The sequence below is a fragment of the Cetorhinus maximus genome, chromosome 9 (genome assembly GCF_964194155.1).
Source record: "Cetorhinus maximus chromosome 9, sCetMax3.hap1.1, whole genome shotgun sequence".
NCBI lineage: Eukaryota > Metazoa > Chordata > Chondrichthyes > Lamniformes > Cetorhinidae > Cetorhinus > Cetorhinus maximus.
Genome location: NC_135887.1, coordinates 143988767 through 144002684, shown reverse-complemented (window position 1 = coordinate 144002684; position 13918 = coordinate 143988767). Strand labels below are relative to the sequence as shown.

General features: G+C 44.2%; 1 protein-coding gene across 1 annotated transcript in view; it reads right to left on the bottom strand.

Moving 5' to 3' along the window:
- Window positions 1-267: 267 nt before the first annotated feature.
- Window positions 268-13918, bottom strand: part of abtb2b (ankyrin repeat and BTB (POZ) domain containing 2b) — a 313371-nt gene continuing 299720 nt past the window's right edge. Inside the window, exons 17-18 of the mRNA XM_078549577.1 lie at window positions 10318-10431; window positions 268-1463 (exon numbers count right to left, since the gene is read on the bottom strand). Coding sequence (XP_078405703.1) covers window positions 1266-1463; window positions 10318-10431 — 312 coding nt within the window. The 3' untranslated portion in view covers window positions 268-1265. The remainder of the gene's footprint in view (window positions 1464-10317; window positions 10432-13918) is intronic.

Genomic DNA, 13918 nt, shown 5'->3' with positions numbered 1-13918 from the left:
CTACCAGGCTAAACTATTCTGTACGTTATCATCTTTGATCCCATGGTCTTTTATGATTGATACATTTGACTTAGGCTTCAAAGATCAATACATCTTAGTTTGTATTACCAAAAGAAGAGAGACCTGTCTGACAGTTTTATGTAATTAATGTTATTTTTTTTTTATAACACCCTGGTACCTTTGGTTAATTGATTATTAGGACAACTATTAAATCTTGTGCATTCAGTATATAAATGCTAAGTTGCAGTACACTTTGAGACTGAAATCCCACTGTGCTACTTTTAATAAACTAATTAATACATTTGCAGAAAATTCTCCTTGTTATAACCAAGACATTAACCTGTCTATTCTGGTTGTTGACCTTGTTAAACAGCCAACTGAAAATTGATGTCACTAACCATGCATCAAAAATTACTGCACAAAGGAATTTCAATCTTTACAGTCAAGTTTTCAACCACATCAGCCAGGACTGTATCTTTGTAATGAAGCATTATGACCTCTCCATGACTAGCCTATAACCAGCACATACATACTCCAAATATTTATTAAAGCATAATTTACCAAACTAATAATAATGACATTGACTACAATCATTTAGTTATGACCCCCATAAATATAGTGCTAGTCGTCCTGTGCACAAGGGTGCATTAATTGAAGTTAGATTGATTTTGTAATTTCCAAGTAGAGTTTGAAGTTTTTCTCTTTCACAAACACTCATACATTGTAGAAAAGGCCAGGAATATCCGTTGAAAGTTATCTTTCATTTGCAAAGGCATTGTATTACTAACCTGATCTGTTCCATGTCACTTTAGACAAGAGAAATGTGGCTCAGATAACCTCTGACCAATACTCCAATATAGCTGAGAGACATAACAAAAACAAAAATACCTGGAAAAACTCAGCAGGTCTGACAGCATCTGCGGAGAGGAACACAGTTAACGTTTCGAGTCCGAATGACCCTTCAACAGAACTAAGTAAAAATAGAAGAGAAGTGAAATAGCTGAGAGACATACCAGGGGGTGAGAAATGATGATGTAGAATTATAAAATGTAGATGCCAACATATTTCCTGATTTAGTTTTATATAACCACCGTGAAATTATCAAGTTCACTTTACTGTGGATAATTTATGCTGCTGAAGTTGCTCAAATTACTAAAGAACTACCCATCACAAAGTGAGGGAAAGAGAATCACTGGGAGAATGGATGTCCAGAGGGGGTGTCTGCGACTGTACATAATGTTTCCAGTTTATAGTTGATCAATGTTTCACACCCTTGATGTGATGTAAAGTGACCGCATCCGGTTGGCCAATGCCAGGTCCAGGTCTTGCAGGGGGTCCAGGTCTTGCAATTTGCTGTTACGCCCAGAAATCAACTGCTTGAAAGACTCTTGATCGAGAAGTGCACTCATATTTTTCAGGAAATAGCTCTCAGTGTAAGAAAGCAGCTCAGTAGCATTGTGTATCTGAGGATAACAAAATATACAGTTGATATACTGGGTGGTAAATCAATGCGACTTTACATTTTTTTGACTGGTATTTACACATCTTTAAAATGAGCAGCTTAGCGATTATTTCTAATTTCCTACATCAAGTGGGCATAGATTTAAATTTAGAAAAGTTGATGAAAACAGTTTAGATGTAACAGCTTCACGTGGTGCTGCATGTGTGGAATGAGCTTTCAAGGGAACAAAAGAACTCTGGCCAGAATTTTCCTGTCGGCGATTTGGGGGCGGGGCCCGCTTGCCGAGGGGAAAATGACTCGGGATGACGTTAGGAGGAACCCCCGACATCATCCCGGTCCCTTTAAATCTTCAGGAAGGCGGGCGGACAGTGAAATCAGCTGTCCGCCCACCGACCTGTCAATGGCCAATTAAGGCCTTTGACAGGCCAATTCACCTTGTTAAAGACCCTGCCCGGCCAAGCTTTAGGCTGGCGGCCAGGCCAGGAGCCCCAGCGGGATCCAGATTATTCATGAAACTTCAGATTATTAATGAAACTTCATCCACTGGTGGGATGAGGTTTCATGTCTGTTTAAAAAATCTTTAATAAAGTTTTTGTCATATTTATTATGACATTGTCACATGAGGAGGACATGTTAATGATTTTTTTATTTTTCTATTATTGAAGTTAATAAACCTTTCACCAATCTCTCCGAGACAGGACTTTGTCTCAGGGAGCAGTGCGCACTTTGACAGCTGGGGAATCCCTCCCGCCCCCCGCCACCCCCACCCCAGCACAGGGAGCGCATAGCTCCTCCCGTCGTGTGGCACGCTGGGCAGGCCTTAGTTGGTCCGCCCACTCAAAATGGCGGCGGCAGAGTTCGGCTGTCCGCCCGCCGCCCATCAAGGGCAAAATTATGTCCCTTTGTTTATCTGACATCTTTCATACCATTGTGACATCTCAAAATGCTTCACAGCCTTTTATAATGTAGACGAATGTTGCAATATAGAGGAATGTGTTGGAGGTGGTTCAGAGGAGGTTTACTAGGTTGATACCTGGGATGAGTGGGTTGTCTTATGAGGAAAGGTTGGACAGACTGGGCTTGTTTCCACTGGAGTTTATTTTTTTTATTCATTCACAGGATGTGGGCTTCACTGGCTAGTCCAGCATTTATTGCCCATCCCTAATTGCCCCTTGAGAAGGTGGAGGTGAGCTGCCTTCCTGAACTGCTGCAGTCCATGCGGTGTAGATACCCCCACAGTGCTGTTAGGGAGGGAGTTCCAGGATTTTGACCCAGCGACAGTGAAGGAACGGCGATATATTTCCAAGTCAGGATGGTGAGTGACTTGGTGGGGAACTTCCAGGCGGTGGTGTTCCCATCTATCTGCTGCCCTTGTCCTTCTAGTTGGTAGTGGTCGTGGGTTTGGAAGAAGAGTGAGGGGTGATTTGACTGAAATATACAAGATCCTGAACAGCCTTGACAAGGTGGACGTGGAAAGGATGTTTCCTCTTGCGGGTGAGTCCAGAACTAGGGGGCACTGTTTTAAAATTAAGGGTCGCCCTTTTAGGACCGAGATGAGGAGAATTTTTCTCTCTCAGAGGGTTGTGTGACTTTGGAACTCTCTGCCTCAGAAGGTGGTGGAGGCGGGGTCATTGAATATTTTTAAGGCAGAGGTAGATAGATTCTTGTTAGACAAGGGAATCAGTGGTTATCTGGGTAGATGGGAATGTGGAATTCAAAACACAAGCAGATCAGCCATGATCTTATTGAATGGCGGAGCAGGCTCGAGGGGCCGAATGGCCTCCTTCCCCTATTTCTGATGTTTGTAAATGTTGCATCTAATTTGGGCACAGCCCAAAATCCCACGAATAATGATCATATAATAACCTGGTTACTTATTTTTAGTCCTATTGATTGAGGGATGAATATTGGCCCAGACATGGCGCGAATTCTCTTCATCCTTGTCAAATACCAACTGTATGGCAAACTAAATTGTGCGATGTACAAAGTCAGGGAGACTTCCAGTGTCTGGGGTGCCCAAATCTCCAGCTGCAGTTACTCAAAATCCGTGTTTCGAAGCTGGAGCTGCGGCTAGAGTCACTGTGGAGCATCTGCAAGGATGAGATCTTCACAGATAACACGTACAGTGAGGTGGTCACACCGCAGGTAAAGAGTGCACAGGCAGAAAGGGAATGGGTGGCAACCAGACAGAGTAAAGGCACTAGGCAGGTGGTGCAGGGGTCCCCTGGACCCATCTCCCTCTCTAACAGATTTTCCGTTTTGGACACTGCTGGGGAGATGGTTTCTCAGGGGAAAGCAGCACGAGTCAAGTCTGTGGCACCACGAGTGACTCAGCTGCACGGGGAGGGGGTGGGGGTTTGAAACAAGAGTGGGATAGGGATAGTGATGGGGGATTCTATTGTAAGGGGAACAGATAGATGTCTCTACGGCCACAGATGTGACTCCAGGATGATATGTTGTCTCTCTGGTGCCAGGGTCAAGGATGACTCTGAGCAGCTGCAGGACATTCTGAAGGGGGAGGCTGAACTGCCAGAGGTCGTGGTCCATATCGGTACAAACGACATCGGTAAAAAGAGGGATGAGATCCTGAAAACAGAATATAGGGAGCTAGGAAATAAATTAAAAAGCAGGACCTCAAAGGTAGTAATCTCAGGGTTACTCCCAGTGCCATGTGCTAGCGAGATCAAGAATAGGAGAATAGACCAGATGAATGCATGGCTGGAGAGATGGTGTAGGAGGGAGGGATTTAGATTCCTGAGGCATTGGGCCCGATTCTGGGGAAGATGGGACCTGTACAAGCTGGACAGGTTGCACCCCAGCAGAACTGGGAGCAATATCCTTGCAGGGATACTCTAGGACTGTGGGGGAGGGTTTAAACTAGATTGGCAGGGGATGGAAGTGGGGAGAGACAAAAGGGAAACAAATCATAGAATCACACAGTTCGACCTTCGGCCTATCGAGTCTGCACCGACACGTGAGAAGCACCTGACCTACCTACCTAATCCCATTTACCAGCACTTGACCCATAGCCTTGAATGTTATCACGTGCCAAGTGCTCATCCAGGTATTTTTTAAAGGATGTGAGGCAACCCGCCTCCACCACCCTCCCAGGCAGCGCATTCCAGACCGTCACCACCCTCTGGGTAAAAATGTTTTTCCTCACATCCCCCCTAAACCTCCTGCCCCTCACCTTGAACTTGTGTCCCCTCGTGACTGACCCTTCAACTAAGGGGAACAGCTACTCCCTATCCACCCTGTCCATGCCCCTCATAATCTTGTACACATAATCATAATCAGGTCGCCCCTCAGTCTTCTCTGCTCCAACGAAAACAACCCAAGTCTATCTAACCTCTCTTCATAACTTAAATGTTTCATCCCAGGCAACATCCTGGTGAATCTCCTCTGCACCCCCTCCAGTGCAATCACATCCTTCCTATAATGTGGTGACCAGAACTGCACACAGTACTCCAGCTGTGGCCTCACCGAGGTTCTATACAACTCCAACATGACCTCCCTACTTTTGTAATCTATGCCTCAATTGATAAAGGCAAGTGTCCCATTTGCCTTTTTCACCACCCCACTAACATGCCCCTCCGCCTTCAGAGATCTATGGACACATGCCAAGGTCCCTTTGTTCCTCAGAACTTCCTAGTGTCATGCCATTCATTGAATACTTCCTTGTGAAATTACTCCTTCCAAAGTGTATCACCTCACACTTTTCAGGGTTAAATTCCATCTGCCACTTATCTGCTCATTTGACCATCCCGTCCATATCTTCCTGTAGCCAAAGACACTCAACCTCACTGTTAACCACCCGGCCAATCTTTGTGTCATCCGCAAACTTACTAATCCTAACTCCCACATAGTCATCTATATTGTTTATATAAATGACGAATAATAGGGGACCCAGCACAGATCCCTGTGGTACACCACTGGACACTGGCTTCCAGTCACTAAAGCATCCTTCTGTCATCACCCTCTGCCTCCTACAACTAAGCCAATTTTGAATCCACCTTATCAAATTACCCTGTTTCCCATGTGCATTTGCCTTCTTTATAAGTCTCTCATGTGGGACCTTGTCAAAGGCTTTGCTGAAATCCATATAAACTACATCAACTGCACTACCCTCATCTACACACCTGGTCACCTCCTCAAAAAATTCAATCAAATTTGTTAGGCATGACCTCCCTCTGACAAAACTATGCTGACTGTCCCTGATCAAACCTTGCCTCTCCGAGTGGAGATAGATTCTCTCCTTCAGAATTTTCTCCAATAGTTTCCCTACCACTGACGTGAGACTCACTGGCCTGTAGTTCCCTGGCTTATCTCTACAACCCTTCTTAAATAGTGGAACCACATTAGCTGTTCTCCAGTCCTCTGGCACCTTCCCCGTGGCCAGAGAGGAATTAAAAATTTGGGTCAGAGCCCCTGTGATCTCCTCCCTTGCCTCCCTCAGCCGTCTGGGACACAAATCATCTGGACCTGGAGATTTGTCCACTTTTAAACCTGCCAACACATCCAATACCTTGTCACTCCCTATATCAATTTGCTCAAGAACCTCGTAGTCTCTCTCCCCGAGTTCGATACCTTCATCCTCATTCTCTTGGGTGAAGACGGATGTGAAGTATTCGTTCAACACTCTAGCGATGTCCTCTGGCACCACCCATAGATTGCCCCCTTGGTCCCTTATGGGCCCTACTCTTTCCCTGGTTATCCTCTTCCCATTGATATACTTATAGAATATCTTGGGATTTTCCCTACTTTTCCCAGCCAGAGCTTTCTCATATCCCCTCTTTGCTCTCCTAATTGCTTTCTTAAGCTCCACCCTGCACTTTCTGCACTCCACTAATGCCTCCACTGATTTGCTTCCCTTGTACCTGCTAAAAGCCTCTCTTTTCCTTCTCATTGTAACCTGAATATCTCTGGTCATCCATGGTTCTCTGGGCTTGTTTCTCCTTCCTATCACCCTAGAGGGAACATGTTGTGCCTGTACCCTCCCCATTTCCTTTTTGAACACCACCCACTGTTCCTCTGTAGATTTCCCCACAAGTAACTGTTCCCAGTCTACCTTGGCCAGATCCTGCCTTATTTTACTAAAATCCACTCTCCCCCAATCCAAAACATTTTTTTGCAACTTGTCTATTTCTTTGTCCAAAACAAACTTAAACTGTACCATGTTGTGGTCGCCATCACTAAAATGCTCGCCCACCACCACCTCAGGCACCTGTCTGGCTTCATTCCCCAGAATTAGGTCCAGCACTGCACCGTCCCTTGTTGGACCCTCTACATATTGACCTAAAAAGTTCTCCTGTACACATTTCAAGAAATCCACTCCATCCAAGCCCTTAACACTATGTCTATCCCAATTAATGTTGGGAATGTTGAAATCACCTAATATAATTACCCTATTGCTATAAAGATAGAAATGAAAGACAGAAAAGTAGAAAGCAAAAGTGGAAAGCAGAGGAAACAAGGGCTGGCAGCAAATAGGGCCATTGTACAAAAAAAATGTTAAAAAAGACAAGTCTATGGGCACTATCTGAATGCATGAAGCATTCACAATAAGGTAGACATATTAGCAGCGCAAATAGATATAAATGGGCATTATATGATTGCGATTATGGAGACATGGCTGCAGGGTGACCAAGGCTGGGAACTGAATTTCCAAGGGTACTCGATATTTAGGAAGGTCCGGCAAAAAGGAAAATGAGATGGTGTGGCATTGTTAGTTAAGGGTGAAATCACTGCAATAGTGAGGGGATATTGGATCAAAAAATCTAGATATCGAATCAATCTGGGTGGAGCTAAGAAGCAACAAGGGATGGAAACAGTGGGAGTTGTCTATAGGCCTCCAAACAGTAGTGATAAGGTAGGGGATGGCATTAAACAGGAAATTAGAAATGGATGTAACAAGGGTGCTACAGTAATCATGGGTGACTTTAATCTACATATAGACTGGGAAAATCAAATTAGCAATAATACTGTAGCAGATGAATTCCTGGCGTGTGTATGAGATGGTTATTTTGGCCAATACACCGAGGAGCCAACTAGGGAACCGGCTATCCTAGATTTGGTATTGTGCAGTGAGAAGGGGTTAATTAATAATCTTGTTGTGCAGGGTCCTTGAGGGAAGAGTGACCATAACATGCTAGAATTCTTCAGTAGGATGGAAAGTGAAATAATCCAATCTGAAACTAGGGTCTGAAATCTAAACAATGTAAATTACAGAGGCATGAGTTGGCTAAGATAGATTGGGGAACTTCATTAAAAGACATGACGCAATTACTAATATTTAAGGAATGAATGTAAACATTGCAACAGTTATACATTCCTGCAAAAACATAACAGGTGAAGCAGCCCAACCAGGGCTAACAAAAGAAATTAAGGATAGGGTTAGATGCAAAAAGGAGTCATAAAGTTGCTAGAAAAAGTAGCAAACCTGACTATTACTTTAGAATTCAGCAAAGGAGGACCGAGAGATTGATTAAGAGGGGTAAAATAGAGTCTGGGAGTAAACTTGCAGGGAACATAAAAGCGGACTGTAAAAACTTCTATAAGTATGCAAAAAGAAAAAGGTTAGTGAAGATAAATGTAGGTCGCTTACAATCCAAAATGGGAGAATTTATAATAGAGAACAAGGAAATGGCAGAGCAATTAAACAACTACTTTAGTTCTATCTTCACAGAGGAAAACACAAATAACTTCCCAGAAACACTATAGAACCAAGTGACCAGTGAAAAGGAGGAATTGAAGGAAATTATTATTAAAACAATAGTGCTGGAGAAATTAATGGGACTGAAAGCTGATAAATCCCCAGGGCCCGATAATCTACATCCCAGGGTACTAAAGGAGGTGGTCATGGAAATAATGGATGTGTTGGCTGTCATCTTCCAAAATTCTGTAGATTCTGTAACAGTCCCGACAGATTATGGGTGACAAATGTAACCTCACTGTTTAAAAAAGGAGTGGGAGGGAGAAAACAGTGAATTACAGACCGGTTAGCCTAGCCTCAATAGTCAGGAAAATGCTAGAGTCTATGATAAAGGATGTGATAGCAGGACACTTGTCAAATCCCGTTGATATTTTCTAAAATCAACATGGATTTATGAAAGGTAAATCATGTTTGACAAACCTACTGGAGTTTTTTGAGGATGTAACTAGCAGAATAGATAAGGGAGAACCAGTGGATGTGGTGTATTTAGATTTTCAGAAAACTTTTGATAAAGTCCCACCTAAGAGGTTAGTGTGTAAAATTAAAGCACATGGGATTGAGGGTAATATATTGGCATGGATTGAGAATTGGTTAGCAGGCAGGAAACAGAGTTGGAATAAATGGGTCTTTTTCAGAGTGGCAGGTGGTGACTAGTGGGGTACCACAGGGATCAGTGTTTGGGCCCCAGCTATTCACAATATATATCAATGACTTGGATGAGGGAACCAAATGTAATATTTCCAAATTTGCTGATGACATGAAACTTGGTGGGAATGTGAATGCTGAGGAGGATGTTAAGAGGCTTCAAGGCAATTTAAACAGGTTGAGTAAGTGGGCAAATACATGGCAGATGCAGTATAACGTGGATAAGTGTGAAGTTATCCATTTCAGTAGGAAAACCAATGGCAGAGTGTTATTAAAATGATGATAGATTGGGAAATGTTGATGTACAAAGGGACCTGAGTGTCCTTGTACACCAATCACTGAAAGCAAGCATGTAGGTGCAGCAAGCAGTTAAGAAGGCAAATGGTATGTTGGCCTTCATTGTGAGAGGATTTGAGTACAGGAGCAAGGATGTCTTACTGCAGCTGTACAGGGCCTTGGTGAGACCACACCTGGAGTATTGTGTGCAGTTTTGGTCTCCTTATCTAAGAAAGGATGTATTTGCCATAGAGGGGGTGCAGCGAAGGTTCACCAGACTGATTCCTGGGATGGCAGGATTGTCGTATGAGGAGAGATTGGGCCGACTAGGCCCTGTATTCACTGGAGTTTAGAAGAATGAGAGAGGATCTCATTGAAACATATAAAATTCTGACAGGGATGGACAGACTGGATGCAGGGATGATATTTCCTCTGGTTGGGGCGTCTAGAACAAGGGGTCACAGTCTCAGGATACGGGGTAGACCATTTAGGACTGAGATGAGGAGAAACTTCTTCACTCAGAGGGTGGTGAATCTGTGGAATTCTCTACCACAGAGGCTGTAGCGGCCAAGTCACTGAATATATTTAAGAAGGAAATAGATTTCTAGACTCTGAAGGTGTCAAGGGGTATGGGGAGAGAGCGGGACTACGGCATTGATATAGAGGATCAGCCATGATCATACTGAATGGTGGAGCAGACTCAAAGGGCTGAATGGCCTACTCCTGCTTCTATTTTCTCTGTAAACTTCTGCCCCAGATGATGACCACAATTTTACCCTTTCATTATCTTACAGGTTGAGAGATAAACAAGATGGCACAAAGTCAGCGATGCACTTTATTAGCTGAATTGATGAATGTATTCTCCCTTGCTGATGACTTTTTGTTTGGTTCTTGGTATAACCTACAAGCAAGTGTGACTTCACACTGAAGCAGTAGTGTCACATAAAGATGCCACAAGGATAGTTGGTTTGGAAAAAGAAAATGTTTGATTTTAGATTAAAGTCTCGTTGCTCAACACCTGGTAGCCATCACACTGAAGAACTCAGAAGCACACAATTCTTTTCAAAGAAACTATCAACGATAATTGTATTGCTTAGTGAGAATACAAATTGGAAATCGGGAACAAAGTCATCCTTTGCGTGATTGCTCTTTGCTGTTTTATAATCTTGATGAAGTGAGATGATGGTAATGCTACTTGTGAGAGGAATTAGACCAAATTTACCTTTGCATAGCAATAAATGATGACTGCATTCTCCAGGTTTATGATTTGGGTGCAGATGATCTCACAATGTCTTTGCAATGATTCCAGCTCAAACAAGCTGGCTGCTGACAGCAACTGAAGAAAAAACAAAAGGGAAAAAAACAGTCAAATAGAATATAAATATCTTTATTTTGATTTTCTTATGGGAAGCAGTACAATTAGAATTCTTTCAATTACACCGATACCACCTTCAACAGGGAGGGTCTGTTATCCATCTACCCAGGTATGTTTGGGCAAACTGAGTGCAGCTGACTAACTGAGTAAAGACTTGGAGTTTGGTGAGTGGGGCAGTTTTAAGTGTTAATTTTGTTCTTAAATTTTGCTCTTAAAATCCAATCTAGTCAGTAATTAGCAGTAACTGGAAAGAAAAACAGAAAAGCTGGAAAAACTCAGTAGGTCTGGCAGTATTAGTGGAGAGAGAAAGAGTTAACGTTTCGAGTCCGTATGACTGTTCAGCGCTCAAGGAGCTAACTGGAAAGTATTGTGTAAGCAGGTTAACTTCTTTTTTGCAGTTTAGACAGGGTAAACACACTCTCAGCTGTAGGAGCTGAGTAGTTAGTTAGCTAACTAGCTGAATCTGGTTACTGTAGCCCCTGTTCAGTTTACTATGAATTCAGGATTCTTTAGTGCAGCCTTGGCAAATGGAGTGCAGCCGACTAACTGAGTGAAGACTTGGAGTTTGGTGAGTGGGGGAGTTTGGTGAGGGGGGAGAAGGTGGTGTTTGTTTCCTCTTTCTATCTTTCTCACCCCATAGAAACTGGTTCTTGCTCAGGGAAAGGAGCTAGCTGTTTGGTGAGTATCTGGCAAGTGGGTAAGTTCTATTCAATCCCTAAGTATTAAAATAGTACACAGACTGGTGGTAAAGTTAATCAAATATATAAGAAAACAATGTAAATAAGTGATTAATGTAATTAAGTCATAATTTAAAACATTAAGGATGGCAGGACAGGTGATGTGCCAAGGCTGCAGCATGTGGGAGCTCCTGGATAACATTGTGATCCAGGGAAAACACGTCTGCAGTAGGTGTTTGAGGCTCGAGGGACTTCAGCTCAGAGTCATTGAGCTGGAGGCTGAGCTGCAGACACTGCGACACATCAGGGAGGGGGAAAGTTACCTGGATGCTTTATACCAGGAGGCAGTCACACCCCTGAGGATAGGGTCTCCTGATTTGGTCAATGGTCAGGGACAGGAGGGTGTGACTGCAAGTGAGGTAGGTAAGGGTACCCAGAGGGCAGGAGTGCAGGAGTGTCAGCCTCTGCAATTGTCCAACAGATATGACGTTCTTTCAGCTTGTTTGGATGAGAGTGGAGGCTGCAAGGTAGATGATCAAACTGACCATGGCACCATGGCACAGGAAGCCATTCAAGTGCAGGGAGCAAAAAGGAATGTCCTGGTAGTGGGGGACAGTATAGTGAAGGGGATTGACACTGTTCTCTGCAGCAAAGAGCGAGAGTCTGGGTGGCTGTGTTGCCTGCCCAGTGCCAGGGTTCGGGACATCTGCTCAGGGTTGGAGAGGAACTTGCAGTGGGAGGGGAGAGGATCCAGTGGTCGTGGGCCATGTTGGTACCAATGACATAGGCAGGATGAGGAAGGAGGCTCTGTAGAGTCAGTATGAGGAGATAGGCACCAAATTAAGCAGCAGAACCTCAAAGGTAATAACTTTAGATTATTACCTGAGCCATGTGTAAATTGGCATAGGGTAAATATGATTAGAGAAATGAATGCATGGCTCAAAGACTGATGTGGGAGAAGTGGGTTCCAGTTTGTGGGGCACTGGCATCAGTATTGGGGAAAGTGGGATCTGTACCATTGGGACGGTCTAGACCTGAACCGTGCTGGGGCTCGAGCCCATTGATAAGACCGTAAGACGTAGGAGCAGAAATAGGCCATTTGGCCCATCGAGTCTGCTCCGCCATTCAAGGAGATCATGGCTGATCTGATAATCCTCAACTCCACTTTCCTGCCTTTTCCCCATAACCCTTGATTCCCTTACTGAATAAAAATCTGTCTATCTCCACCTTGAATATACTTAACAACCCAGCCTCTACAGCCCTCTGCAGTAAAGAATTCACTACCCTCAGAGAACAAATTCCTCCTCATCTCTGTTTTAAATGGGCAACCCCTTACTCTGAGATTATGCCCTCTGGTCCTATACTCTCCCACAAGGGGAAACAACCTCTCAGCATCTACCCTGTCAAGCTCCCTAAGAATCTTATATGTTTCAATAAGGTCACCTCTCATTCTTCTAAACTCCAATGAGTACAGGCCCAACCTACTCAACCGTCCTCATAAGAAAATCTCTCCGTACCTGGGATCAACCTAGTGAACCTTCTCTGGACTGCCTCCAATGCCAGTATATCTTTCCTTAGATAAGGGGACCAAAACTGTTCACAGAATTCTAGGTGTGGTCTAACTAGTGCCTTGTATAGTTTTAGCAAGACTTCCCTATTTTTATACTTCATTCCCCTTGAAATAAAGGCCAACATTCCATTTGCCTTCCCTATTAACTGCTGAACTTGAATCCCAAAAAGCTAACATAAATGCACAAAGACCCCCCAAATCCCTCTGTGCTGCAACTTTCTGCAGTCTTTCTTCACTTAAATAATATTCAGCTCCTCTATTCTTCTTGCCAAAGTGCATAACTTCACATTCCCCCACATTATATTCCATCTGCCAAGGTTTTGCCCACTTAACCTGTCTACAACCCTCTGTAGACTCTTTGGGCAGAATTTTCTGCCTGCCAGGCCCGACCCAATCTCCGGCGGGCGGGGAGCCGATCCCCGCCAGAGAAGCGGGCCCTGCCGCCATTTTACATGGGCGGGCTAATTAAGGCCCGCCCAGCGTGACATCTGGCGGGAAGCGCTATGCGCTCCCTGTGCGGGCTGGGGGATTCCCCAACTGTCGGAGTGCGCTCTTTCACGCATGCACACGAGAGTGCGCACATCTCCCTGAGGCTAAGTGCAGCCTCAGGGAGATTGCTGACACTTTGAAAAATATTAAAAATAGAAAAAAAAATTCCCTAACATGTCCCCCTCATGTGACAATGTCACAGGAGATGGGACATGTTCATAATTTACAGACTAACTTTATTAAAATTTTTACCATCCTGCATGAAAGCTCATCCCGCTGGTGGATGAGGTTTCATGTTTTCTCTATTTGCCGCCGGGGCTCTTGGCTGACCCGCCAACCTTAAGGTTAGACGGGCAGGTCCTTTAATTGTTTCAATGACCCTGTCAATGGCCTCAGTTGTCCATTGACAGGTCGGCGGGCCCACAGCTGATTTTGCTGTGCTCCTGCCTTCCTGAAAATTTAAATGGGGCGGGATGACATCGGGGGTTCCGCCTGACATCATCCCGCGTCATTTTATGTATTGGCGAGTGGGCCCCGCCCCCCTGCTCGCTGGTGGCAAAATTCTGCCCCTTGTGTCATTCTCACCACTTGCCTTCCCACCTATTTTTGTGTTGCAAACTTGGCAATAGTACATTCACTTCCCTCATCCAAGTCATTAAAATTTATTGTAAATAATTGTGGCCCCAGCACTGATCCCTGTGACACTCCATTA